At 58.7% G+C, this 23,517-nt stretch overlaps 3 protein-coding genes across 5 annotated transcripts in view; 2 read left to right on the forward strand and 1 right to left on the reverse strand.

Moving 5' to 3' along the window:
* The window catches only part of EZH1 (enhancer of zeste 1 polycomb repressive complex 2 subunit), a 32,947-nt gene extending 23,280 nt beyond the window's left edge, over positions 1–9,667 (forward strand). For all 3 annotated transcript variants that reach the window (XM_048927109.1, XM_048927108.1, XM_048927107.1), the window contains 14 exons: positions 162–264; positions 513–676; positions 1,495–1,586; positions 2,099–2,279; positions 2,836–3,032; positions 3,448–3,539; positions 4,147–4,187; positions 4,674–4,799; positions 5,473–5,651; positions 6,250–6,345; positions 6,700–6,781; positions 6,929–7,009; positions 7,391–7,475; positions 7,593–9,667. In XM_048927109.1, coding sequence (XP_048783066.1) covers positions 162–264; positions 513–676; positions 1,495–1,586; positions 2,099–2,279; positions 2,836–3,032; positions 3,448–3,539; positions 4,147–4,187; positions 4,674–4,799; positions 5,473–5,651; positions 6,250–6,345; positions 6,700–6,781; positions 6,929–7,009; positions 7,391–7,475; positions 7,593–7,653 — 1,580 coding nt within the window. In that variant the 3' untranslated portion in view covers positions 7,654–9,667. The remainder of the gene's footprint in view (positions 1–161; positions 265–512; positions 677–1,494; positions 1,587–2,098; positions 2,280–2,835; positions 3,033–3,447; positions 3,540–4,146; positions 4,188–4,673; positions 4,800–5,472; positions 5,652–6,249; positions 6,346–6,699; positions 6,782–6,928; positions 7,010–7,390; positions 7,476–7,592) is intronic.
* A 224-nt stretch (positions 9,668–9,891) lies between these two features.
* On the reverse strand, positions 9,892–18,224 carry CNTNAP1 (contactin associated protein 1). The gene is made up of 24 exons (XM_048927098.1): positions 18,077–18,224; positions 16,747–16,848; positions 16,351–16,544; positions 16,116–16,263; positions 15,665–15,868; positions 15,406–15,590; positions 15,180–15,323; positions 14,579–14,840; positions 14,353–14,502; positions 14,112–14,283; positions 13,943–14,049; positions 13,743–13,862; positions 13,418–13,621; positions 13,181–13,337; positions 12,949–13,076; positions 12,702–12,869; positions 12,417–12,635; positions 12,104–12,343; positions 11,785–12,021; positions 11,584–11,711; positions 11,414–11,507; positions 11,097–11,330; positions 10,948–10,995; positions 9,892–10,857 (listed from the first exon to the last, which is right to left on the reverse strand). Exons 1-24 carry the CDS (start codon positions 18,153–18,155, stop codon positions 10,667–10,669), a joined length of 3,915 nt encoding a protein of 1,304 aa, XP_048783055.1. The 5' UTR covers positions 18,156–18,224; the 3' UTR covers positions 9,892–10,666.
* Positions 18,225–18,468: 244 nt separating this feature from the next.
* Positions 18,469–22,561, forward strand: CCR10 (C-C motif chemokine receptor 10). The gene is made up of 2 exons (XM_048926720.1): positions 18,469–20,207; positions 21,128–22,561. Exons 1-2 carry the CDS (start codon positions 20,199–20,201, stop codon positions 22,202–22,204), a joined length of 1,086 nt encoding a protein of 361 aa, XP_048782677.1. The 5' UTR covers positions 18,469–20,198; the 3' UTR covers positions 22,205–22,561.
* Positions 22,562–23,517: the final 956 nt, after the last annotated feature.

Here is a 23,517-nt window from a genome sequence, read left to right on the forward strand (position 1 = left end):
GAAGTGCTTTAGCCTAGCTGCAAGACAAATTTTGTTGTGTGCGTGATCACATTTCTGTCTCTTAAAATGCAATCCAGAGCACCTGGAATCACTCTTTCTGGAAAAAGGAAAGTTACGTTCATGTCCAGCTTAACTGAGGAGTTGTCTCTTTTTTTCCTTAGGTAACAAGAAGTGTTCCAAGAAACGGTTTCCAAATGACATGATATTCACTGCCATTTCTTCTATGTTTCCTGAATATGGCTTCCCAGATGACATGAAAGAGAGGTAGAAGATCTCTCCTTAAGTTGCTTGTTGCTTTTGATAGGGGGCAGTTAAAATTTGTGTTTCAAAAAACAGCACTATGCTCTGGCTGGGAAGTAGAGCCCACTTGGCTTTAGGACTGTGAGAAGGACGACTTTTGGGTATTACAGCTTAAAGATCCCTGGACCGGAGTCATGAGATCTGTAGTGAAGGCCTGTTGAACGTCCCGAATCAGGTGAGCATGCTCATCAGTGGATGTGTTTGTTGAGCAGGTACCGAGAGCTCACGGAGGTGTCGGATCCGAACGCGCTGCCCCCGCAGTGCACTCCCAACATCGACGGGCCGTGCGCGAAGTCGGTGCAGCGGGAGCAGTCCCTGCACTCCTTCCACACGCTCTTCTGCCGGCGCTGCTTCAAATATGACTGCTTTCTGCATCGTAAGTGCAGGCTTGCCAGGCGCATCCCTTTTCTCTGCATTATCGTCTGTACTCTGTGCTCCTGTAGGCCTTGCTCTGGCATCTGTGCTGCTGCTGTGAGAGGCTGGTGGCTTCCTGGAGTTTGCAGTGGAGCCTTTACGAGCTGAGAGATGCCCAGAAGCCTTTTGTAAAGATAGCTCTGCTAAATTCCTCAAATGGATGGCAAAGCAACCTGTGTCATAGTCCCCTCTTTCTCACTGTTGTGCAATTTGTGCCAGAAACGCTGCTGTGATTAGACTTCACTCTCAGTTTGCAGGAGCTCGTCAGGGAAAGGCACGATTGTTACACTTCTGAAGTTGGGACGTGCCGTGTGCTATGTTGCTTCAGTGGAGCTTACAGCGTCATCTTAGTTATGTTCCTGCTGTTTGTTCTGCCAAAGTCTTTTGGATGCTGTTGAGCTGTTGGATCTGCTGTGTCTGAGGGCTCTCTTGGAAAGTCACAGGACACTCTCCACTATTTATTAAAAGATCTGTTATTAAGATCATGCGGTCTTTTTGGTTCAGTCTGAGAGCAGATCTTTTTTTTTTTTTTTTTTTTTGTGGCATTTTACTTCCCAAGTATTCCCTCTTTGCTGCTAAGTTCCCATTACTGGTTGAAGCTTGGCCAACATGTCCTCCACCTTGTTCTCTGTTTCTGAGATCTCCTCCTGTACTCTTGGTGGCTGCATCCTGCTCCCACTTGCTTTCATTCTTGAGCTGTCCCTGTCCTTTGTTTTTGTGGTGGAAGATTTTTGTTAGAAGACTCCTGTTGCTAATAGTAAAAATAACTTATTTTTTCAGCTTTTCATGCTACTCCTAATGTGTACAAACGAAAGAACAGAGAGACCAAGATTGAGCCAGATCCGTGTGGAGCAGACTGTTTCCTCTGGCTGGTATGTTTCTGCACTGTGACTTCTGCAACCACCCCAAGAAGTGGGCCTGGCCAGCTGTGCTCCATAGAATGGCTGAGGGTCTTCTTCACTCTTGTGGAGATTTCTCAGAATCAGTTGTAACTGTCAGTGAATCTGGAGAAGCATGAATCCAGATATGAACCTTACTGGAGGCGTATTCATATAATGTTCAGATCAGCTAGCTGAGGTATCATTGTCCAAAAGGAGCTGCAGGGTGAGGCAGAGCAGGCCAGGAGGATGTCATTGCCAGGGCACGAGGCAGCAAAGCAGGCTGGAGGGACAGGGTGAGGGAGCCCGCTCATGCAGGCAGCGATGCTGAAGGAAATGAAGCAGAAATCTGCTGTGTGGCCAGCTATGAGAGCCTTGAAGGCCACGAAGGTAGCCACAGATGACAAATCTGCCTTCTCATGGTGGCAGCAGGACAGGGCTCCTCCCAAGGCCTTTCTGTGTGTCCTGACTGAATGCCACCTATCTGTGTTCTGCTCTGCTTGCAGGAAGGAGCGAAGGAGTTTGCTGCGCTGCACAATCCCAGGTCCAAGTGCTCAGGCAGGCGCCGCCGGAGGCACCATGTGGTCAGTGCCTCCTGTTCAAATGCCCCAGCTTCTGCGGTTGCTGAGACAAGGGAGGGAGACAGCGACAGAGACACAGGCAATGAGTGGGCTTCTAGTTCCTCGGGTATGGCATCATCCTTAGAGACACGCTTCTCCCACCTAGGGCTCTGACTGGTGACCATAAGCAGGCACTGCTGCACATGGGGCTCTCTGTCCATGCTCAGTGGCTGTGGAGTTATGAGTTAGTGACAGAATGTATTCAGCTGGCCTTAAACAAATGCAAGGGAAATACAGTACCTCCCTGCACTGTGTTTGGGTTATTATCTTTGTTGTTAGGCATAGCAAATTCTTTGCTGGGGCCTTGTTGACCCAGAGCACCTTGCTTGGCTTTCCACGAGCAGAGTGCGGGCAGCAGGCGTGCTGCTGGATGGTGCCTCTTCATGCACTTGGCCATACTGTGGTGCTGAGAACCCACCTGTGAGTTATTGAGGCCAAGGGCTTGTGTGTAGTCTTGCAAGGTGGTGGCTGTTTCCCCAGTGCTGGGACAGGCGCTGGGCTTCTCGTGCCTCATGGGGCAGGGCAGGCTCAGGCCCCTCAGAGCACCGCTGCCCTCAGAAGCATGGATGGCAGAGTTGCATTCTTGCTCATCCTCGGTCCCTAACATCAGCCTTTCTCTCCAGAGGCAAACTCCCGCTGTCAGACCCCTACCAAGCAGAAGCTGAGCCCGACCTCATCCCAGCTCTTTGCAGTAGAGGCACAGCAGGAGCCAGTCGAGTGGACAGGAGCTGAGGAGTCCCTGTTCCGTGTCTTCCATGGGACCTACTTCAACAACTTCTGCTCCATCGCCAGACTGCTGGGAACAAAGACGTGCAAACAGGTAGGGCCTGACATTCTAGTCTGGGCTATGCACCCAGGGGAAGTCGTCATGGCAGCACCTAACTCAGGGGAAGGAAGGAAGCCTTTGCTGCTGCTCACTTGATTCTTTTTTCTTCTCAGCCTCAAACTGTTTGGGGGAATGTGTTGCATTGACACTTTGGAAGTTCACTGTTGTTATTTTACAGTACTGCTGCTGTCCAGTGCTGCTAGGTTTCTTCAGACTGTTTTATCCCGGGCCTGGGTAATACTGGCAAATGGATGATCTTGTTTCCCAGTCGAGAAAAGCAAAGATCTCCATGACTTAATGAAACTGGGGGCAGAGCTTCACTTATGCTTCAGTAAAGGCAGCTTGAGTGCACTGAACTTTATGCTTTTACTTCTGTTCTTTTTCTTGGTTGTTTTTTGTTTTTTGGTAGGTCTTTCAGTTTGCAGTGAAAGAGTCACTTATAACAAAACTGCCAACGAATGAATTGATGAATCCATCCCAGAAGAAAAAAAGGAAGCACAGGCGAGTGTTGGACAGCCTTGTTTTGTTCTTAAAACGCAACCAGATCCACTGCTTTTTGTGCCAAGCATTCCTGGTAATCCGCATCTGGCTCCCATCTGCACGCACTTCTCTCCGTCACACAGGGCTGATTGTGCTGCTGGCTGAGAGCTGGCCCCTGCCCTGTCTCTGCTGTTGCTGTCCTGGTTGGGCAGCTGTGTGGTTCTATAGTCACAGGCTCAGCCCCGAAGCAGAGGGCAGAACAGCAGCTGTCTTGCAGCAAGTGCTGCACTGCTGTAAGAGGTCTAGAACGCTGTCCTAACAGCAACCTCTGCCTGAGCTCCCTCCCTGGCTTATAACCTACATTCTGGGTGCTGATCCAGCATGTACAGTATTATTCTGGCTCTCGCGTTTGCCTTAAATAACTTCAGCTGTAGCTGAGTCGTTCTCATCTTTCACCTCTTTGTGTCTGGCTGATGGTTATTAATGCATGAAGCTGCCAGACAGCCTTGCTGGACTTGCTCGTCCCCTGCTGCTGTGCTAGCTGGCAGTGCTGAGCACAGTGCTGGCCAGTTGCTCCTGGCGGAGGTTTGTGACTCCCCCACCCCTGACATCTCTGCTTCTCTTCTAGGCTGTGGGCTGCCCACTGCAGGAAGATTCAGCTGAAGAAAGGTAGTGTTTGCTGTGGCTATGCTTAGACATTTTTTGTGTGGTGGGGGATGGTTCTCCAGCCCTGGCTTGCACAGCAGGATGCTGTGTCGTGCTCTCCATCCCAGCAGTTGCAGTGATGTGGGGGTGAGCTGCCCCCGCTGCAGAGCCTTCTTAGGCGCTGCCATGGCTCTGCCGCATGCACTGCTGCCTTGCAGGCATTCTCTGCCAGGCTGTGCGTGCAGTGCAGTCCTTCTCTAGTCAGGAGGGATGAAGTTTGGCATGCAGTCCGTGTGAAGTGGACTGTGCAGGGGTGGATGTGTGTCATATGTTTGTAATTAGAGCTGTGTGTGGATGGATTTGGCTGAGCTGAGTACTGCTGCGCTCCCTGCCCTCTGCAGGCAAATCGGGAACCTGCATGTGCTCTGCTCCAGAGCCCTGGGAATGCTTTCTCTCAAGTGTTTCTGCAAAGTACAGCTTCTAATCCTGGCATTTCTCCTATTGTTCTAGATAATTCACCTACCCAGGTGTACAACTACCAGCCCTGTGACCATCCTGAACATCCCTGTGACAGCTCCTGCCCTTGCATTATGACCCAAAATTTCTGTGAGAAGTTCTGCCAGTGCAACCCTGACTGTAAGGAAAACCCTAGGACTGTCACATATGAAAGCGGCTGCTCTCCTGACACAGACCAGAGGAAGGGTGCAGATCTGGGGCTGAATGAAGGCCTGTTTTATTTCTGCCTTCACTTTGTGATCCATCTGCAGCAGCTCAATTACCAGTCTGATAAAGTCCAAGGGAAAACTATGGTCCATGGTGCCCTGTAACTCCCAGCAGCTGGTGATAAGTGCCTTGCCTGCATGTCTGTGTCCAGCATCAGTAAGCCCTGGGTGATGCTGCTGATGTCATGAAAGAAGGATGTATGGTCAGCTGAGTCACTGCTTTGCCACACTTGTTTTTCCCCTTCTGTGCTTTCATTCTCCGCTCTGTGATGGAGATAACGGCACTTGCCTACATAACTGGGCCTTCTGAAGGTGAATTTGTTTAGGGTTACAGCTTGGGGCTGAAAGGGTTAGAGGGCAATGGGGAGACAACTCAGACTCCAGGCTTCTCTGTACAGCCCTGTTCGTGTTATTAGAGCCGTTTGTTTCCAAACTGCATGTAATTAGTCCTAAGATGCAGATCAGCACCTCTTGCTATGAAGCTGGGAAGGACTTTGTGCACAGGTTTGTGCTCCGCTAGGTGTGAATAGCAGAGCATATTCTGTGAAAAGTCTTGTCAGGCAAAAATACGGGTTGTGTTTCTACAGGTCAGAATCGCTTCCCAGGCTGCCGCTGTAAGACCCAGTGCAACACCAAGCAGTGCCCGTGCTACTTGGCCGTGCGGGAGTGCGATCCAGACCTCTGTCTGACCTGCGGGGCGTCGGAGCACTGGGACTGCAAGGTTGTGTCCTGCAAGAACTGCAGCATCCAGCGTGGTCTCAAAAAGGTATTGATAGGAGCATGGCTCTGGCAAAGGGCTGCCCGAGGGTAGAGTTGGTTAACAGATCTCCTACTACATAGGAGGGGCTGTGAGCCACTCAGAGCTGTCTGAGTGAGAAAAATCAAAGAGAGAAGCAGCTGTGCCCCGGGCTTTCGTAGCATTTAGAACATGGATTACTGATGTGAAAATCAGGAGTTGGGAGATGAATGAGAATGCATGAAAACAAGGGAATATAAAAAGTAACTCCATAGAAAAGTTGAATTTTGCTGGTCAGAACAAGAGACTGAAAATAAAAGAGGCAGAAATTCAGTGAGTGTTAAGTACTGTGCAGCTGCAGCTTATTGATGCTGTGACATGTAACTGAAGGGAGCTGTGTCACATTACACTGGGGCAGTGGACAGATATTGATTTCTCGTTTGCTTCTCTGCGTTATTTGCCCCTGTGGTATTGGAACCTTGAGGACTGCAGCCTGCACAGCATGGCTGCTCCTGGGCACTGCCCTAAACCATACACGTACACCTGGGGTGTGATATCTGCACTGCTTGCATGCTGAGAGTTAGTGGGTCTGCCATCTGAAACTGTTTTCTTTTTACCTTGGCTCAAGCATTTGTTGCTGGCACCGTCAGATGTTGCTGGCTGGGGGACTTTCATCAAAGAATCTGTGCAGAAGAATGAGTTCATCTCTGAATACTGTGGTGAGGTCAGTGTTTGTGCCCTTTCTGGGACTGCTGTGCTGTGTGCTCGGGAGGACGCGCTCTGTGGAAGTGCTCCGTTCACCAGCGGATCCAGCAGGGACTTGTCTGCCTTCCCCAGTTCAGTCATGGCCATGGGCTCACTCTGATCCAGTTGAATCATGTACCATTTTGGGACCCATCTTAGTATGTCTAGGCTCTCCACAAGGTGGGGTGCGCTGGTCCCTTAAAGTCCAGCTATTGCTTCTTTTTCTCCTGAGCCCTGTTGAGCTCCCACCCCTTGGTGGAGGGGCAGGAGGCGTTTTCAGTTCTTTCTGTGCCTGCAGGCATTGAGGCTCTCTCAAGGCATTCTCTTTCTTCAGCTTATTTCACAGGATGAGGCTGACCGGCGAGGAAAGGTCTATGACAAGTACATGTCAAGTTTCCTCTTCAACCTCAACAATGGTAACTTGTGGGGGGCTTCATGGGGTGGTAAAAGCTTGGGCTTCCTGGCAGGGGCTGTTGGGGGTTGGTCTGAGTTCCTGTGTCACGTGAGCAGCAATCTCGTGTTTACAGGACACTGCAGAGTTTTCTTCTTTCTTGTTTCAATAGATTTTGTTGTTGATGCCACTCGCAAAGGAAATAAAATCCGCTTTGCCAACCACTCTGTGAACCCCAATTGCTATGCCAAAGGTGAGCTATCCTCACATGGGCCATTCAAGGTGGAGGAAAAATCTCTGATCCTACTCAGCTCTGGGAACACAGGAAGTTCACTGGGTCCCAAGTCACACTGAGTCCATCACAGCTGCAGAACATCAAGGACACAGGCAAACTCTCCTCGTGGCTGCAAATCACATTCCTACAGCTGGGGGCTCTGCTCAGCTCTGCTGCAGCTCTGACCTTGCAGGGAGATCGCTGCTAGAGAGCAGGCTAGGATGTTATCTGTCCTGCTGAGCAGCAGTTCTGGAGCCTTGGCTCTGCAGCTGGCCACGGTCGGACTGGGCTGGAGGTGCTCTGTGACCTTTGGACCTGGGCTACAGTTGCACATCTCTGGTTCTGTCTCTCTTGTTGCAGTTGTGATGGTGAATGGAGACCACCGGATAGGAATCTTTGCCAAGAGGGCCATCCAGGCGGGAGAGGAGCTCTTCTTCGATTACCGGTAACACAGGGAGCTGCTGTCTGGGGGCTGTGGGGCAGGGCTGACCTCACTTTTTGTGTGCACATTTGCAAGGAGCACAGAGGTTGTTCCAGCAGCTGTGGTTTTCCTGTTTTATAGGTACAGCCAGGCAGATGCCCTGAAGTATGTTGGTATAGAGAGGGAGACCGATATCATCTGAGCTGTGTGCCAGGCGGTCCCCACACATTTTGCTGCTGCACCTTGTAAGCAATGCCATGTTTGCTTCACGCTGACATGACTGCTGCCCGTGCTCCCCTTGTTGTGTGTGTCACAAGTGCTACTTTCCACCCAAACACCTGGAGAGAGACTCAGGGCAGGAGCATGAGTGGCTGCCACCAGGACAGCGGCTCTGCCTAGCCCTGGGATGGGGCAGGTTCCAGCACCTTGCGCTGCTGGTAATCTCCTGGGCTGGAGGGACCAAGCAGCTGGGACAGTTGCCAATTCTCAGTCTCTTTCCACTTTCTGTCAACTGTTAGAAGAACAAGAGTGAGTGAAGTACACTTGAGACCTGGAGGGTATGGCTGAAGGGTGACAGGACTGGCATTCTCCTCCAGCCTCTGTCCCACAACCTCTGGTCTCTGGTGCTACCTTTTGCTGCCTGTTCTAGCATTGGCTAGGACAGTGACAGTGTTGGAAGCCATAGAGATGTGTCCACACTCCTGCACGTCCCTGGGTTCCTCAGCTACTGTCACTGGGGTTCTGTTTTCCCTCTGCCTCAGCAGGCTGGAGGGCAGAGACCACCAGCATGTGGCTCCTTGGGACAGAAAGAGCAGCACTATGCAAAAGTCTCTTTGGGCAGGGAAGCCACTGAGCTGGTTAGAGATGATGTTACAGGAGTGCTGCTGCAAGCACAAGAGGAGCCGAGAGGAAGCACGCACCCAGGAGCATGAGGAAGCCCTGCTCTCGTGGCAGGCTGTGGATTGGCTATGTGGTTCTTGCCTATCTGCAACTGCTCTGCTGCCTGGGTCTTCTGGGGCTGGGGCAGTTCTGAGGCTGTGTGGGGAACCCCCTCTTGCTTGGCTGTGGCTGCATCCAGCTTGGGAGCCAAGCTTTTGCTTGGAACGTCAGTGCTCCAGGCAGGTGCATCCTGGCCACACAGTATGAAAGCTGGTTGTTTCTCCAGCCTCTGTGGGAATGGTCCCTATCAGAGAGACGTGGACTCTTTGAGACATTGCAGACCCTTCAGGAGCCAGCAGAGTGGGTCCTCTCAGGTTGAGAACCTTTCTTATTGCACAGAATTGCTTGAATGTTGCAGTGGTGAGGTTTGAGCAGAGCACAGCACTCATACCTGCTGTGTGTGTAGACAAAGGGGAAGCTCTGTGGATGCTTCTGGCATTCTGGTGCTGGCTGTGGTTTTGGAGATAAAGGGGGAAATGTTCTTTGGCAAAGAGAGGTTTGGCATTAGCACCCCATGCAAGAGGAGAAAGAAAAAAGCACTTTAAATTAAGCCTTCTCAGCCAGGCAGCTGGGCCCCGTGCGCCGCCCAGGGTGCTCTCAGGCTGAGGGACCACAGACCTCCCGCACCACTGCTGCCCTTCAGGGCAGGGACGTCTCTTCAGGCCTGGGGCTGGGCAGCTTGGAAGAACGGAGGGCTGCGTGGCTGGAGGGGTGGCTGGCTGGCTCTTCCCTGGACGGGGGCTGGGCCTGAAGGATGGGGCTGTCCTGTAGGAGCCACGCGCCACCAGCTGGCCTGGTGCCGGGTGCTGGGCACTGCTGGACTCCTGTGCCAGCCTGGAGCAGTGCTGCAGGACGGTGTTTGCCCAGGACGGGGCCTGTTGCCCTGCTGCTCTGGGAAGTGTGAGGCTCCCATGCAGGGCATGGCCCATCCCCATAGCACGTCTCCCAGTGCAGAGCGCCCTGGGTCTGCGCCAGGAGCTGAGCCTTCCCCAGCACAGGCGTGGTCCTGCCCTGCCTGCTCTCAGTCCCGTCTTGAGGATTTGGGTCTGTGTGGAGCAGCACTTGTACCCCAGTCCCACTCCTTCGCCCTCTGCCCCTCTCCTGCCTCCGTCCCACAGCTCGTCCCAGCCCCACTGTCCGCTCAGTGTCCTCTGCCACCTTGGCCGTATCTGCACTATGCCAGGCTTGTGTCTGTGGTTTGTTGACGGTGAATTATAATGCACTTTAAAACTTACGTGGCTTCTAGCCTTTGTCATAATAAAGCGATAACCAACATCCCCCTGGGGCTCGCTGCTCTCTGTTACCCAAGGCACACCTTGCCCATTGACCTCTTCTGGGGCAGCAGGAACCCTCCCCTCGGGCATGGACAGGTTTATTAGGGCCCCCAGTGCTGGGCTGGGGAGGAGGAGCGCGGCGTGATGGAGCCTGGGGCACTGAGCAGGGCAGGGGCAGTGGGGCAGCTGTGCCCAGGCTGCAAAAGAAGGCTGCGAAGTGGCAAACGCCGTCATTCTGCCTTTATTGGAGTATCTTCACATCTCATTCAACAAAACAGGTTTTTAAAAAATAAGGTGCCCAGTGGAGCTAGGCCTTTGGGTAGATAAAAGCATTTCTATAACATTGTCTGACCACAGTACAGCGTGTGAACAGAGTTCCCTGGGCTGGCGGTAATGCAGGACGAGCACTTCTTACAGAGAAGTAGCAAACTACAGACCACTGACCACGACACTTGGAATATAACGCCTGACGTGAAGTTCCGTTTTGTTTTTTATACAAACTGATAGAATAAAAAAATCAGTGTAGTAGAATATTCAGCAACAAAAATGGTAGAAAGGATCCGTACCTGATTGTATGAAAGCAGCATTTCAGCAGAGTGCAGTGGCGTCATGCACGGCACGGGCAGGTATTGCTGGGCACCCCGGCTGCGCCGCGGCGATATTGCGTGGTTCCTTCGTGGCTCTTGCTAAGCGAGTAAAGCAGCAGGGAATTCAGCACGAGGGGGCTGGGGGCAGCTGGGCGATCCCCCCGTGGGCGTGGGACTGCCAGGCACAGGGTCCCCGGGAAGGGCAGCGGGGGGCAGCTGCCTGCCTGTGGCAGAGGGGCCACAGTGGGGCTGAGGATGCCGGCGGCCGCGCTCCAGGCACAGGTGGGAGCGGGCGGCTCGCCGGTGCTGGCAGTTCAGGTGTGCTCGGCCCTTTGGTCCCACGATGCTTGCTCATCTCCAGGCAGCCCCAGTGGCCGCGGGGCGCTGTGAGCCCGTTCCGCCCCCGGGTCTCCCACTAGTCCCCTTTTGGCTCCTCCAGGATCTGGGGCAGGTTCTGATCTTTGCGCACTGACAGCGGTTTGACGGCGCTGCTGTAGTCCTGGATGGCCTTGGGCTCATTGGTGTGGTAGGAGCCCTTGTAGCGGTGGTAGTAGAAATAGAGCAGCACCAGCAAGCCCCCGAGCAGCAGGAGCAGGAATGTCACGACTGCGGGGAAGAGAAAGGTGAGGGATTTGGGAAGAGGATGGGGGACAATGCATGGCACAGCTCAGGGGGCCAGCTGGGCATCTCACTTACATCCGATGATGATCCCAACCCAGCCATCATCATGCACGTGGGGGAACTCTGCAGGGATAAAGTGGGACTTGTGATGAGGCTGTGGGGTTTGTGCTGGAGCATCACTTCTGCCTCAGTGAGCAGCATCCCATGCTTTAGGGGGACCCTACCTGTGCCCATGTACCACGGGTCCATCTCGGGCGGGATGAGGATGGTGGTGAGGGGCAGCATGGAGGCACAGCTGGACTCCACCACCTCCCCCTGCACACTATAGGGCCGCACAATGCTGGTGGGGCGGAAGATGGCTTTGAGGGGGACAATGCTGTTAAACTTCACCCCTGAGAGGCAGCCTGAGAATCCGGGTGTGTTGTAGCGCTGGATTTCGGGGTCAATCACGCCGGTCTCTGTGGGGGCACAGAAGGAAATAGCTTATCCCTACTGAAGGCCGTGCTGGGCAGAGGGCTGCTGGCGGTGGGACCCAGCTCACCCATCACACGCCCCAGGTACAGGTTCTTAGGTGAGTCCAACTTGCTATCCACAAACAAGGAGAACTGCTGCTCCATGACTGGCAGATAATCCACCTAAGGGGCAAACACTCAGCATCAGCCCCCTATCCTTCTGCACCTCCCACCGCCTTGGGTTGCCCCAATCCCATACCTGCGTGTACAGCGTGCGGTGCCAGCGGGTAATGTTGACATGGTGAGGTCTCCCATCTGTCACTGGCTTGGTGGTGAGGGCAAAGATGTAGGGGCTGGTGCCCAGCTGGTAGCGCAGCTGCAGGCTCCCTGCAAAGAGAGCGAGCGAAGGCTGTAGGGCTGGTCCTCAGCACAGGGGTGAAGGAGCCCCCTGTGCCCTCACCATCATCCTTGATGAGAACGGCCATGTAGTCCTTCACAAAGGAGCTGACGTAGAGCAGCACAGCAGGTGCCGAGGTGGTGCTGAAGCTGAAGCTGACCTCCTCATTAGTAAGGTTGTAGCCAGGCAGGGGCTGCCAGGGGCTGCTGACTATGCTGGCAAACTCACGGGCAGCATACAGCGACATGGGCAGGATGTTGTACCGCACCCAGGCACCCTCCTCGAAGTACCCACCGATGTCTGCAGAGCACCCACAGGGTGATGAGAGCTCCTCTCCCGTGGAGGCTTCCCCCTGCTGTGCCCACAGCACCAAACTGCTCACCATAGTTGCAGAAGGGCCCATCAAAGGCAGAGATGCTGCAGTTGCAGCTGTAGTGGCTGTAGCGCTCGACGCAGAGCCCGCTGTTCTGGCAGGGCACAGGTGGGTCCTGGCAGTGGCCGGTGCAGTTCACCTGCACGCCCTCCGTCTCGTTGGCCTTGCCCTCCAGGTTGAGCGTCACGCCGTTCATCCGCAGCGCCCGCAGGCACCCCAGGAATGGACGCATCTTGTGCTCCGCTGAGCCTGCGGTGGGACCAGGACTGAGCAGCTGCGTGCTGCGGGGACACGGGGTCACAGGGCACAGCAGGGCTCTCACCGACATAGAGGGGTCTGTCGAACTCCAGGTGGACGAAGCTCTGTGGTGGGGCCGGCCGCACCACCCAGGGCAGTCTGTCCACCCGCAGCCGGGCCAGCTTCACGTTGAGCTCTGCCTTCACCTGGTGCCACTCGTCGTCATTCCAGGGCACCGCTGAGTGAACCGTCAGGTTCTCGTGCCCGTTTCCAATGTCGTAGGCAAACACCACATCCCTGGTGGCTGCGGGGATGCAGTGTCAGCAGCGTTGCACCCTGCTGCCCTCCGCGCCCCACACCCCACCCGTACTGTTAAGCTCCACACGGATGTAGTTTTGTGTGCCGGGGTTTTCCAGGAAGACGCCGGATGGGGCGGTGGTCTTGAAATAGAAGGAGATGTCGAGGCTGTGGTTGGCGCGGAAGGTGGGGAAGAGCAGGGCTGCACCTTTGTTGAAGGAGACGGTGTTCCAGGTGTTTCCTGCGAGGAGCAGGACAGGGTGAGCGGTGGGTGCGAACCCAAAGCGGGCTCGGACCCTAACACAGCTCTGGTCACTCACGGTCTCCATAGCACCGCAGGGGGCCCAGCAGGAACTGTGCTTCGGATCCAGAGCGGTTGGTGTCTCCCACCACCACCTGTGTGACGGGCAGGTGGTCCACGAAGGTCAGCAGACCTTTGTCTGTCCTCCTGCAAATGGATCATGCATCAGAGGTGCCATGCAGGGGTCCTGTTTCTGCCTGGACCCCCGACCCATGCCCTCCCTGTGCCCACAGCCTCTGCCTGGCACTCACCACAGTGCGTGGTTGGCATCACAGTTGCAGAAGTACTCGGGATCAGCACAGTTCTTGTCCAGCCCGCAGGCACAGCGCTGGATGCCCGGCCGCGAGCCACCCCAGTAGTAGTGCCGCTCATTGTTTCGGCCCATCCAGAAGCTGTAGGGCAGCCCGGCTGGAGGTACAGGGGTGGGTTGAGGACACGGCCCTGTGGCACAGCCCCACAGCACAGCCCCGCTCCCTCCTGGTGCTTACAGGGGGTGTTGAGCAGGCGAGAGCTGTAGCAGTGGAACTCAATCCGCTGTTCGCAGTACTCAGAGGCATTGGCCAGTGCTGAGACCTCAGCCCAGGAGGCATTCCAGTACTCCACTTCGCCCAGGTAGGGCTGGTCCACGCTGGAGCCCGTCACTCGCGTGGCATAGTGCCGATTGTGCCGGATGATGGTCCATGCTCGGTCCTCTGCAGAGTGGAGCTGTTAGGAGGTTCCCCCATTCCCTCCATCGTGCTCCAGATCCAGGCACGTGGAGGGGCCTGGTCCCTGAAGGCAGCCCCACGCCTCCCCCCGCCCCACTGCGCCCACCTCGGATGTCACAGTACACTGTGAAGGGCTTCAGTGGTCCGCTGCCATCTGGGTCAATAGTGTAGTTCCCCGAGGTCTTCCCGCTGACCCGGTATGCATCACAGGATTCTTTGTAAAGGGCTGGGAGAGGGGAATGAAGGGGATGACGATGGCACCGTGGTAGTGGGGAGAGCCACAGTGCCGCCCTGCCCCACGCTCACATTTGTGGCAGGTCTCTCCCTTGTAGCCCGTCAGGTCACAGATGCACATGAAGTCATCCCAGGACTGCACGCAGCGGCTGTCATGCTCACACAGGTTGGGGGTGCACCTGGGGGCACAGGGGTGAGTCCCGGCCCTGCCTGCACCTCCCCCCTGCTGCCCGAGCCATACCTGTCCGTTATGCCACAGACATTAAAGAAGACGTCGGCATACTTCCCCAGGCGGTGCTGCACCAGCATCTCCAGGTCCACGGGCTGCATGTCCACACTCAGCATCTGCAGGCAGCCGTGGAACGCCGTCTGGTTGGAGCGGCAGCCAGTGAGCGATGCGGGCTTGGGGCAGCCTGCAGGGTGCAGGGTGTTAGCAGGGCCTGGCACTGTATGTCCCCACGGTGCACCCACCCCACACCCACCTCCAAAGAAGTACTGGCTGCCGGTGCGGAGCTGGAAGGGATGAGCCACACGAAACTCAGCGCCATCGTCATCATCAATGGTCACCACGGCTGAGCCCTCCCGTGCCACCAGCTGCACCGAGTGCCAGAAGCCATCGTTCAGGCGATGTCCTGTGTGGAGAGAGCTGAGCGCTCGGGGGCACGGGCATTGAACTGGCCCCCAGCCCCTAGGCAGCCCCCAGCCCACCTGCAGCAAATTCAAGCTTCTTCTTGCCGGGCTGGGCAATGGAGACATTGACCTGGCCCTCACTCAGCACCATCTCCAGTGAGCCCAGGCGGTCAGCAAAGCTAGTGTAGAGCAGCAGCCCAGCTGTATCCCAGGAGCGGAAGCGAAAGCTGACAGCCAGACGGTTCCTGCGGGGGATGCCTGGCACCTGCACGTAGTTGTTGATGCCGGCAAAGGTGATGGGGGTGTTCACCTGGTCCTGGCAGTAGTGGCCCACGCTGCCCTGGGGGTGACCATAGGAGGCGGTGAGGTGTGAGATGCTCCCACAGCAGCGAGACTCCCCCCTCCTCCTCCCCCCACGGCCCCAATGGCCACCGCTCGATTTTGTTGCCTGGTGCTGCTGAATGGATGCCCCAGGCCAGAGGTGACCTCGTGCAGTCGACGCGGGACTGCTTGGCTGAGTGCAGCAGCCGCCAGCATCACATCACACCAGTGCAAGGGAAATACAGCCCTGGGAAAGGGGTCACCCACAGCAGGGATGAGGCTCTAGGGACGGGGTCACTCTGTGACAGCGATCCCCAGGGAAGGACCCCTGCCCCTGGTGGGGGCTGTGGAGTCAGACCTCGAAGCGGATGTTGGATCTCCGGTGCCGGGCCAGGTCAGCGATGTTGACCCCATTGAAGATTATGTTCTCCACACAGCCACGGAAGTTTTGCCGGTAGGTGAGGTGCTGCTTGTCCTGGTCGATCACCCCTCCAAAGAAGATCTGGGAGGTAGAGAGGGTGGCTCAGCCTCACACTGACACAGCACAGAGCCGGCAGCCCGGCGATCCCTGCTTGCACACCCACCTCAGTTTCAAGGTCGAGGTGGTCGAAGGTGCCGTGGCAGCGGAAGCGCTTCACTTCTCCGTCCAGCGTCAGGTTGACGTGGTGGCCGTAGCGCTCGATGTGCAGCGAGTGCCAGTGCTGGTCATCCAGGAGGCTGCCCACCGCCACCGTCGTGTGGCCCTCGGTGGCGTGCAGTGGACTGCTGCCTGGGGAGGGTGCACAGTCACTCTGTATTCCTGCCTCAGCCCCACCTCAGTTCTTCCCGCCAGCCCCGGCTCACCTAAGCTGATGTGCAGGAGGAGCTGGGCTTGTTTGAGCTCCACTGTGATGTAGTCACCCTGCGAGCCCTCCCCATGCATCAGCACACCGTCCTGTTCCACTGTCTTGAAGTTGAAGGAGATATCATCTTCCATGGTGCTGATCTTCTTGGCCCGGAAGCGGTAGGAGATTGCATCATCCCCATCGAAGTAGAGCACATGGGATCCTGAGAGTGAGGCAGAGCTGTGTCATTGCCCTGCAGCAGTGGGCACCCTGACGCTGGGGAGCACATAGGTCTGACAGTCCTGACTATCGAGGCAGGTTTGTATAATCTCTAATGAAAGCTGGAAAAGGGTTCTGGCGTGTGCCAGAGCCAGACTGCGGCTCTGGCATTTGCACAAAAGCTGGCCCAGTGCCATGCAGCTATGGGGCTGAGCCCCTCCCCACACGGGAACCCCTGGGTCGGTACTCACGGTAGGGGCAGCCATAGAGGCCCAGGCGCAGCCCGATCTTCCCTCGTGGGTTCCAGGCCACTGGGATGATGCGGACGTAGCGGGCGAGGATGGGGTAGTGCAGGTCATGCCTCACCACACCACTCTCATTCACATTCCCAAAGAAAGTCTGGTGGTAAAGGCACAGCTCAGCCTGGAGCAACAACTGCCTGCACCCCCCAGACTCCCACCCCCCAGGGAGATGGGCAGTGCTTACCCAGTTGCTGCCCTGCTGGAAGAAGGGTTTCCAGCTGGTGGGGTGGTCCCCATAGAGCACGATGTAGCGTGTCAGCCAGTCATATGTGTTGAAGGTCCCCTGCGTGGCCACTGCGTTGATCCTGTGCTTCTGCATCAGGTCGATTTGCAGCCAGGGCTGCTTGTCACGGGGGTCGGGGGACCACCCGCTAGTGCCTATGGGAGCAGGGGGGGGGGAAGGGGTCTCAGCAGGAACCCGCAGCCCCAACACTCCCAGCCCAGTACCCACAGGGGAAGCTCCCTGCACATCAGGGGGATGCTGAGGGGGAAACGTTGCGGGGGGACGTCCCCATGGCCCCTACACCCCGTGAATTTTGTCCCCACGTGCTGTTCCCGTCCCCGTGGTGGGAGCGCTCACTGTGCAGCCGGGCGAAGCTTGCCGAGTAGAAGATGTTGTATCGGGAAGAGGCGCCGATGGACGAGGAGTAGAGGGATCCAACCAACTCATCATAACACGGCCCTGCGGGGAACGGGGCACTGGGTGCGGCGTCCCAATCCCCGCAGCACCGCACACAGACAGCCGCATGGGAGATGGAGGCGTGGGGGGGCAGTTCCCCACGCTGCGTGATGGGAGGCGGGGGGTGACGGAGGAGCGGTGACGGAAGGTGGCGGATCCGCGGGCGATGGACGCAGACCCACGCTGCTCGCAGCCGCCGAGCCCCGCACCGTGACCCAGCGCTTCTGCGTTGCCGAGCCGCGCTGAGAACCGGGGGCGGCGCTGCCGTCGGCCCCTCCCGCTGTCCCCGCTTTTGGGGACGGGTCTGCAGGCACCGCTCAGCGCCCCCGGCCGAGGGTCCGCGCCTTCCTCCGCGCTCCCACTGCGGCGAGAGCTGACGCACCGCAGCCTCCGCAGTGCTGTAGGAGCGGAGGAACCGCCGCCCGCCCCGCCTCGACCCCTCGGCCCGAGGCGGCTGCCGGGCCCGGAGCCCCCGAGTGGGGCCGGGTCAGAAAGCCGCAGATCTTCAGAGAAGGCGACGTCCGCAGAGAAGGATGTGGTGGGGTCGGGGTCCCCAAGCCCACCGCACAGCTGTGCCGGGCCAGGCCGACCCCGGGGCGCCGTCCCGTAGGAGCGTCGGCTGCAGCCTCTATTCCGCGTGGGTTCAACGGCAGCCGCTCCGAGCCCACCGCCCGCACAGCTCCACCCTCAGCTGTCGCCCCCGCGCCTTCCTCTGCGCCTCCATCGCCCCGCGCCTCCCGCACCGCTCCCCCCGGCCCCGCCGAGCTGCAGGCGTTGGGCCTCGCCCCCCCCCCGCCCTCCCTGCCGCAGCCGCGCGGCGCTGCCCGTGGTCCTGGCGGAGGCGCACGGAGCTGCGTCCTCCCGGCCCGGGACGCTCGGGATGCGGGGCGCTCGGAGGACGGGATGTGAAGCGCGGGGCGCGATGCCCGGCGCATCCCAGTGCTCCCGGTGCGGGGTCACGGAAGACTGCAGGCAAGGCCCTGCACGGGCGCGGGGGCTGCGGCTGGGCGGCCCCGGGCGTGGCGCTGGGGGGGGGACGCCGGAACGCCCGTAGCCGGGGGTGACCTTGGGAAAAGCGCGGAGCGGGGCGCCAGGGGATGCCCGTGAGAACTGGGGAACGGGGCTGGAGGGGGAGGCTCGAGGGGAGGGGGAGGTCGGGGGGTGCCGGGCAACGCGGCTCCGTCCCGCAGTGCGGAGCGGCGGCTCCCGGGACCGCGGCCCCACCACTTACGTGCGAGGCAGCCGGGGCCGGGCCCGAGGAGTGCTGCGCAAGCGGCGAGCAGGAACCCGAAGAGGCGGCGAACGCCCATCGCTGGAGCGCCCCGAGCGCCCTCGGCGCCGCCGCTCCCGGTGCTGCAGCCGCGCGGCGAAGCGGGAACGGCGGCTCCGCCCACGGGGCGGTGGCGGTGGGGCGGCCCCGGGTCGGGCGGCGCTGGGGCAAAGCGCAGAGCCCCCCAGCACCCCGCCTGCCGCCCCACAGCCCTCGAGCGGCCTCGGGGTGCCCGTCCCGATCACCGCCGGCACCCACGGGGCAGCCCCGGCCCCGCGTGGCACCCAAAGCGCGCGGCCTGCAGGAGTGGAGCGGGGGCGCGTGGGGAGAGAGCCGTACGGGGAGAGCGCTGCGCGGGGAGCGCACTGAACAGGGGGTGCGCGGGGAGTGATGCACGGGGTGGGTGCCGTGTGGGGCATCGTGCACGGTGAGCAGCGCCGGTGGCTCGTGGTGCAGGCCCCCCCAGACGTGACCCAGCACCCGGTGCCCACAGCTGCAGCAGGGAAGGATTTAAGTAGTGTCTGCCAGCCCTCTTGCAGCAGATGTGGTGATGGTTTGTAATCAAGCAGCAGATTAAGGCCTGCGGGTTGAGGGGTCGCCTGTCTTTCCCAGTGGCGCAGAAGAGCTGGATTTAGCCCGCGACTGTTCCCAAACATCCCCAGACGCCCACAGTGGGGACGGGGGAGGGGGCTGGCTGCTGTGTGCCCTACATATGCCACCTGCCCCACAGACCATGTGGTGCCCTATGGGGATCCAGCCCTGAGGGATGGGGATGCTCTGGGGGCTGCTGGTCCTGGTGCTCAGCAAGAGCCCAGCACTCCACTGGGCAATGCTGCCGTCACCTGCAGTGGTGCTGGGGCTGCTTCCTGTGCAGGAGCTGAGCTGAGGCCAGAGCAGGTGGTGAAAGAGGGAACAGAAAGACCCAGGTGCAGAGGGGCTGTGAGGAGAGCTGGTGGCATGTGCTGCTGCTAAGAGCTGGAGCCACGTCCCTGGGGATGTGGATGCAGTTGAGGGCCCTCCCGGCTCCAAGATCCTCGCAGTGCTGGTGGGTCCAACCAGGCTGTATCCTGACATTTGTCCCAGGGCTGTGTCCCTTCCTTTCCCCCAGCAGAATGGCATCCCCAGAGCAGGCACAGAGCAAAGGTCCAGAGCATGTATGTGCCTCCGTAAGGGCAGGGAGGGGAGAACCCTGCGGATGCCCAGCCTGCAGCAGCTCCATGGCCCCAGGGCACCAGCAGAAAGCTCCTGGGGCCAGTAGGGACTCCGCACAGAGCTGAGATAAGCCATGGAAAGATGACTGTTGCTGGGAGAAAGGGGGATTGAGGGATTATTGCTACAAGAGGCAAAAAGCCTGCTAGAGCCTGAAATCAATTTGCTCCCTGCTGGGGAGAGCAAAATGGGTCCTCTTTCCTGCAGATCCTAATCTGGCCCATAAGGAGGGGCTGGGAATGGTGTTGTCAACAACCAGCAAACCGCCTGCCCAGCACTGATGGAGCACAGAGGCACAGCAGCAGAGCAGAGTGTGGGACCCTGTGGGCAAGGGGGATACCGTGCATCAGCAGTTCCTGCAACTGCCATCTCCCATCAGGGCAAGCAGTGCCCAAGCTGAACACTTCTCTGCTTGCTGCTCTGGGACAGTGCCAGCCCGCAGCAGTCCCGCACTCTCTTTGGCACTGCTTCCCTCTGGCTCTCGCACAGCCTTCTGCTTGCAGCCCGTGCTGCAGTGGGAGACGCCAACAGCAGCCCTGTTGGGCTGGGAACTCCTGCGAGTGCTGTGTGTCCTCAGCCTGTCTCTCCTCCCCGTGCCTGGGTGTCATCCCCGAGCCCTGCAGCACCAGAGCTAAGCAGAGCACAGTTATTTCTGTACCTCAGCATGCAGACAATTGCCACAAACTAAAGATGCAGGACGCAGCTCCAGAGCAGGGTCATGGCTGCTTCTCCTTCCCCCTTGGGGCTGGGCTTGTACTCTCAGCACATCTCTCGGTATCGGGTGCGGCACGCGGTCAAACCACAGGTTGCAGAGCTCAAAGACACTGACAGCTCTGGAGCCTCTGAGTGAGGAGGGGAGAGGTCCTGCTGTGCAATGGAGGAGGTGAGGTGCTGCGGAGAGAGGATTTCACAGGGTCTGGTGGGCGCATCGCTCTCTGGCTCTTGCTTTTACTTTTAAACTTTCTCTTGTGCTCCTTGTGGGCTGAGGGGGCTGTAAGGGACAAGCAGGGCAGCACTCGGTGCTCCAAGTCCCCAGGCCTGGAGCAGGAAAGGAGCTGGGGAGCTGCTGGGGACAGATTCTGCCTAGAATCAGTGTCAAACCCAGAGTGCACGAGTGGGCATTTGAATGCACTGGAAAGGTCCCTTTGCACCCACAGCACCTGGGGCCACTGGCACTGAGGCTGGGGATGGTTGCATGGGGTCACCTGCAAGGGGACACTGTGGACTGTGAGTCAAGTGTGAGCTCCTGGGGATCACTCGGAGCAGCCCCATGGGGTCAGAGCTGGTTCGTGGACGTGGGATCAGATCAGAGACATTGGGGCTGGGGTGGCGTTGCTCCACTAGCACTGTGCTGCAGCAGGGAGTGCGGGAAGGTCCCGGTTGCTCTCGCAATGACTGAGTGAGGTGAATCTGCCACTGCTCCAAGTGGGCGTGAGACGGAAACTGAGCCACCCTCAGGGCTCCCCACAGCGGGGCTGCTTGGTGGGGCTGGGTGGGGGCTGCGCATTGCAGTGGGGCAGAGGGCAGTGGGCATCCCTGGTTAGAGCATCTCTCGCATTGAGACAAACGGAGAGAGTGGGGAGTGCTCAGCCTGGAGAGAGTAACCTAGGGAGACCACGGAGCAGCCCTGCAGGGGGCTCACTAGAAAGGAGAGCGACTTTTTGCACGATCTGACAGTGACAGTACAAGAGAGAATGGTTTTAAACTAGAGTGAGGGCAGTGGGGCTCAGGGGGCTGTAAGGTCTCTTCTGAAGCAGTTTGGCTGTGATTCCATGATCTCTCGATACCAATCCCTCTGTGCAGGCAAACCCCACCCCCATGGTGATAACGGCCACCACCGACTTCTACACCTGGGAGTACAGCGTCTCGTGGGATGACGGCACGCTGCCTGAGCTGTGTGAGAAGCAGGCAGTGCAGGGCTTCGCCCGCACCTACCAGCCGGCCATCTACCTGCTGCTCTCGCTGCTGGGCACAGTGGGCAACGGGCTGGTGCTGCTCACACACACCCGCTACCGCCGGGCACGCAGCATCACCGACGTCTGCCTGCTGCACTTGGCCCTATCGGACCTCCTGCTGCTGCTGACGCTGCCCTTTGCCGTCACTGTGATGCTGCAGGGCTGGTCCCCAGACACAGCTGCCTGCAAGGTGCTGCAGGGCGTTTATGCCCTCAACTTCTACAGCGGCTTCCTTTTCCTCACCTGCATCAGCATGGACCGCTACGTGGCCATTGTGCGGGTGCCAGCTGCGTGCCGCCTGCGCCCACGGGCTCGTCGCCACGGCTGGCTGACGGTGGGCCTGGCCTGGCTGCTGGCCGCGCTGCTGGCACTGCCGCAGTTCATCTACGGCAAAGCAGAACAGCACCAGGACCTCCACATTTGCCGTGTTGTTTTCCCCCCGGCAGTGTCACGGGCAGCACGGGGAGCCACCAACCTCACGCAGGTCGTGCTGGGCTTTGCCGTGCCCTTTGCGGTGATGGCAAGCTGCTACACGGCTGTGGCTCGGACGCTGCTGGCGGCTCGTGGCGCTCAGCCCCACCGGGCGCTGAGGGTGCTGCTGGCCCTTGTGCTCGTGTTTGTGGCCCTGCAGCTGCCCTACAGCTTGATGGTGCTGCTGGACACAGCCGAGCTGCTGGCCAGCTGGGAGCTGAGCTGTGCACAGAGCCGCCGCAAGGACCTGGCGCTGCTGGTCACCAGCGGGCTGGCATCCCTGCGCTGCTGCCTCAACCCACTGCTCTATGCCTTCCTGGGCCAGCGCTTCCGCCGTGAGCTGTGGCTGCTGGCCAGCGATGCCGGCTGTGTGGGGAACATCGACCCGCGCTGCCCCGGCTGCCCCAGTCCTCGCCAGCGCTCATCACTCTCCACCTGCCAAGATGTGGCATAGGAATGTAGTGCCATGCCCAGGGCAGGCGCCAGCATCCGTGGGACTCAAAACCCCCCAGGGAAAGCCTGAATGGCCCCAGGAGTCCCTGGAGCTACTGATAGGGGCAGGACAGACAGACTGTGTCCTGGGCAGATGGAGACAATGCCTCGCGTGCAGAGCCCAGTGCCAGCACTGGGGAAACGTCCCCAGCTGCAGGGAGACCATGCAATGTCACAAGTGGTTGGGGGTGCATGCCACAAGGGCACCATGCAGTGCCACGCATGCCCCAGTAGGACCGTGCATTACTGTGTGAGTGGGACTGCAATGCCACAGGGCAGCGCCTTCCACCTTCGTTTCCACCCTTGCAATAAACCCTGCTCGAACTACGCTGTGTCAGGCCACATCTCTGCGCGGCCGGGGACTCTCCGGGGTGGAGGAGCAGAAGCTGCCGTAGGTACCGAGGCCGATATCGGGCAGGCGGCAGGAAGCCGGGGAAGCGCCGCGGCAGTGGTCGGTGGATGCCTGCAGGAGGCAGCAAAACCCAGCGTTTCCTGTCCTGCCTGTTGCCCGACGCTGCGGGGCCTGACCGCGTCTGCCCGAGCCAGGGGCACTCACGGGGTTGGGACCCTCAGTCACGGGATGGGAACGGCCTAGCCGCACTCCAGCAGGGTTTGTCACAGCCTCCACATCGCCAGCAGGGCAGAGGCGGCGATGGAGCCCACAGACCCACACTGGGGCTGTAGGGGTCGGAAAACCCCCCGGGGCCAGCAGTGCGATCCTAGGGAAAATCCTGCTCCGGCTCAGGCTGGAAACTCCCCCCAGGGCGATGGGCGAGAGGGATTTTCCTCTCCCTTCCTCTCCTTTCATTTCCCCACGAGATTTGGCCCCAGCAGGTCCATCCCAGTGGCTCCAAGCATTCCACACAGGGCGGTTGCTCCTGTTGCGCTCGGCCTCCCGGCAGGGCTGAGCAATGCCAGCACAGAGCGCCCAGAGCAGCAGATCCAGGGTCTGCAGGGGCAGTTCAAGCTTCCCTGCAAGGGGGTGGTTCTGAGTCCCGGGTCGGTTCCCCCTGGCTCTGACACCGAGGGTTTCTGTGTGGGGGGTGATGCCTCCACATCTCTGGTTTTGGAGACCTCTTCCCGCTCACCCACACGCTCTGTAATCAGCCCAGCTCATACTGGGAAGCTCGGACCCTTCGCCTACTTCTGGGCAGAAACGCAATTACCACTGACTCAGCACCGCAGGGCCCCCATCCCCTCGCAGCCCCCATTCTGCTGCACCGACCACCCGTGTCCCGCGGACTCCCAGCTCCCTGCCCAGCTTCGGGCTGCACC

The sequence above is a fragment of the Lagopus muta genome, chromosome 25, assembly GCF_023343835.1.
Source record: "Lagopus muta isolate bLagMut1 chromosome 25, bLagMut1 primary, whole genome shotgun sequence".
In the NCBI taxonomy this organism is placed as follows: domain Eukaryota; kingdom Metazoa; phylum Chordata; class Aves; order Galliformes; family Phasianidae; genus Lagopus; species Lagopus muta.

What these genes read in the sequence shown, in the direction of transcription:
- CNTNAP1 (XM_048927098.1), bottom strand. Translation starts at nt 18,155, where the DNA reads ATGGGCGTTCGCCGCCTCTTCGGGTTCCTGCTCGCCGCTTGCGCAGCA. An exon ending in GGGAGAGACCTGCCACAAAT is followed by an intron (nt 13,863 to 13,942) that starts GTGAGCGTGGGG and finishes CCCCTCTCCCAG; the next exon opens with CCCTTTACAAAGAATCCTGT. An exon ending in CGACAGACCCCTCTATGTCG is followed by an intron (nt 12,344 to 12,416) that starts GTGAGAGCCCTG and finishes GTCCCACCGCAG; the next exon opens with GCTCAGCGGAGCACAAGATG.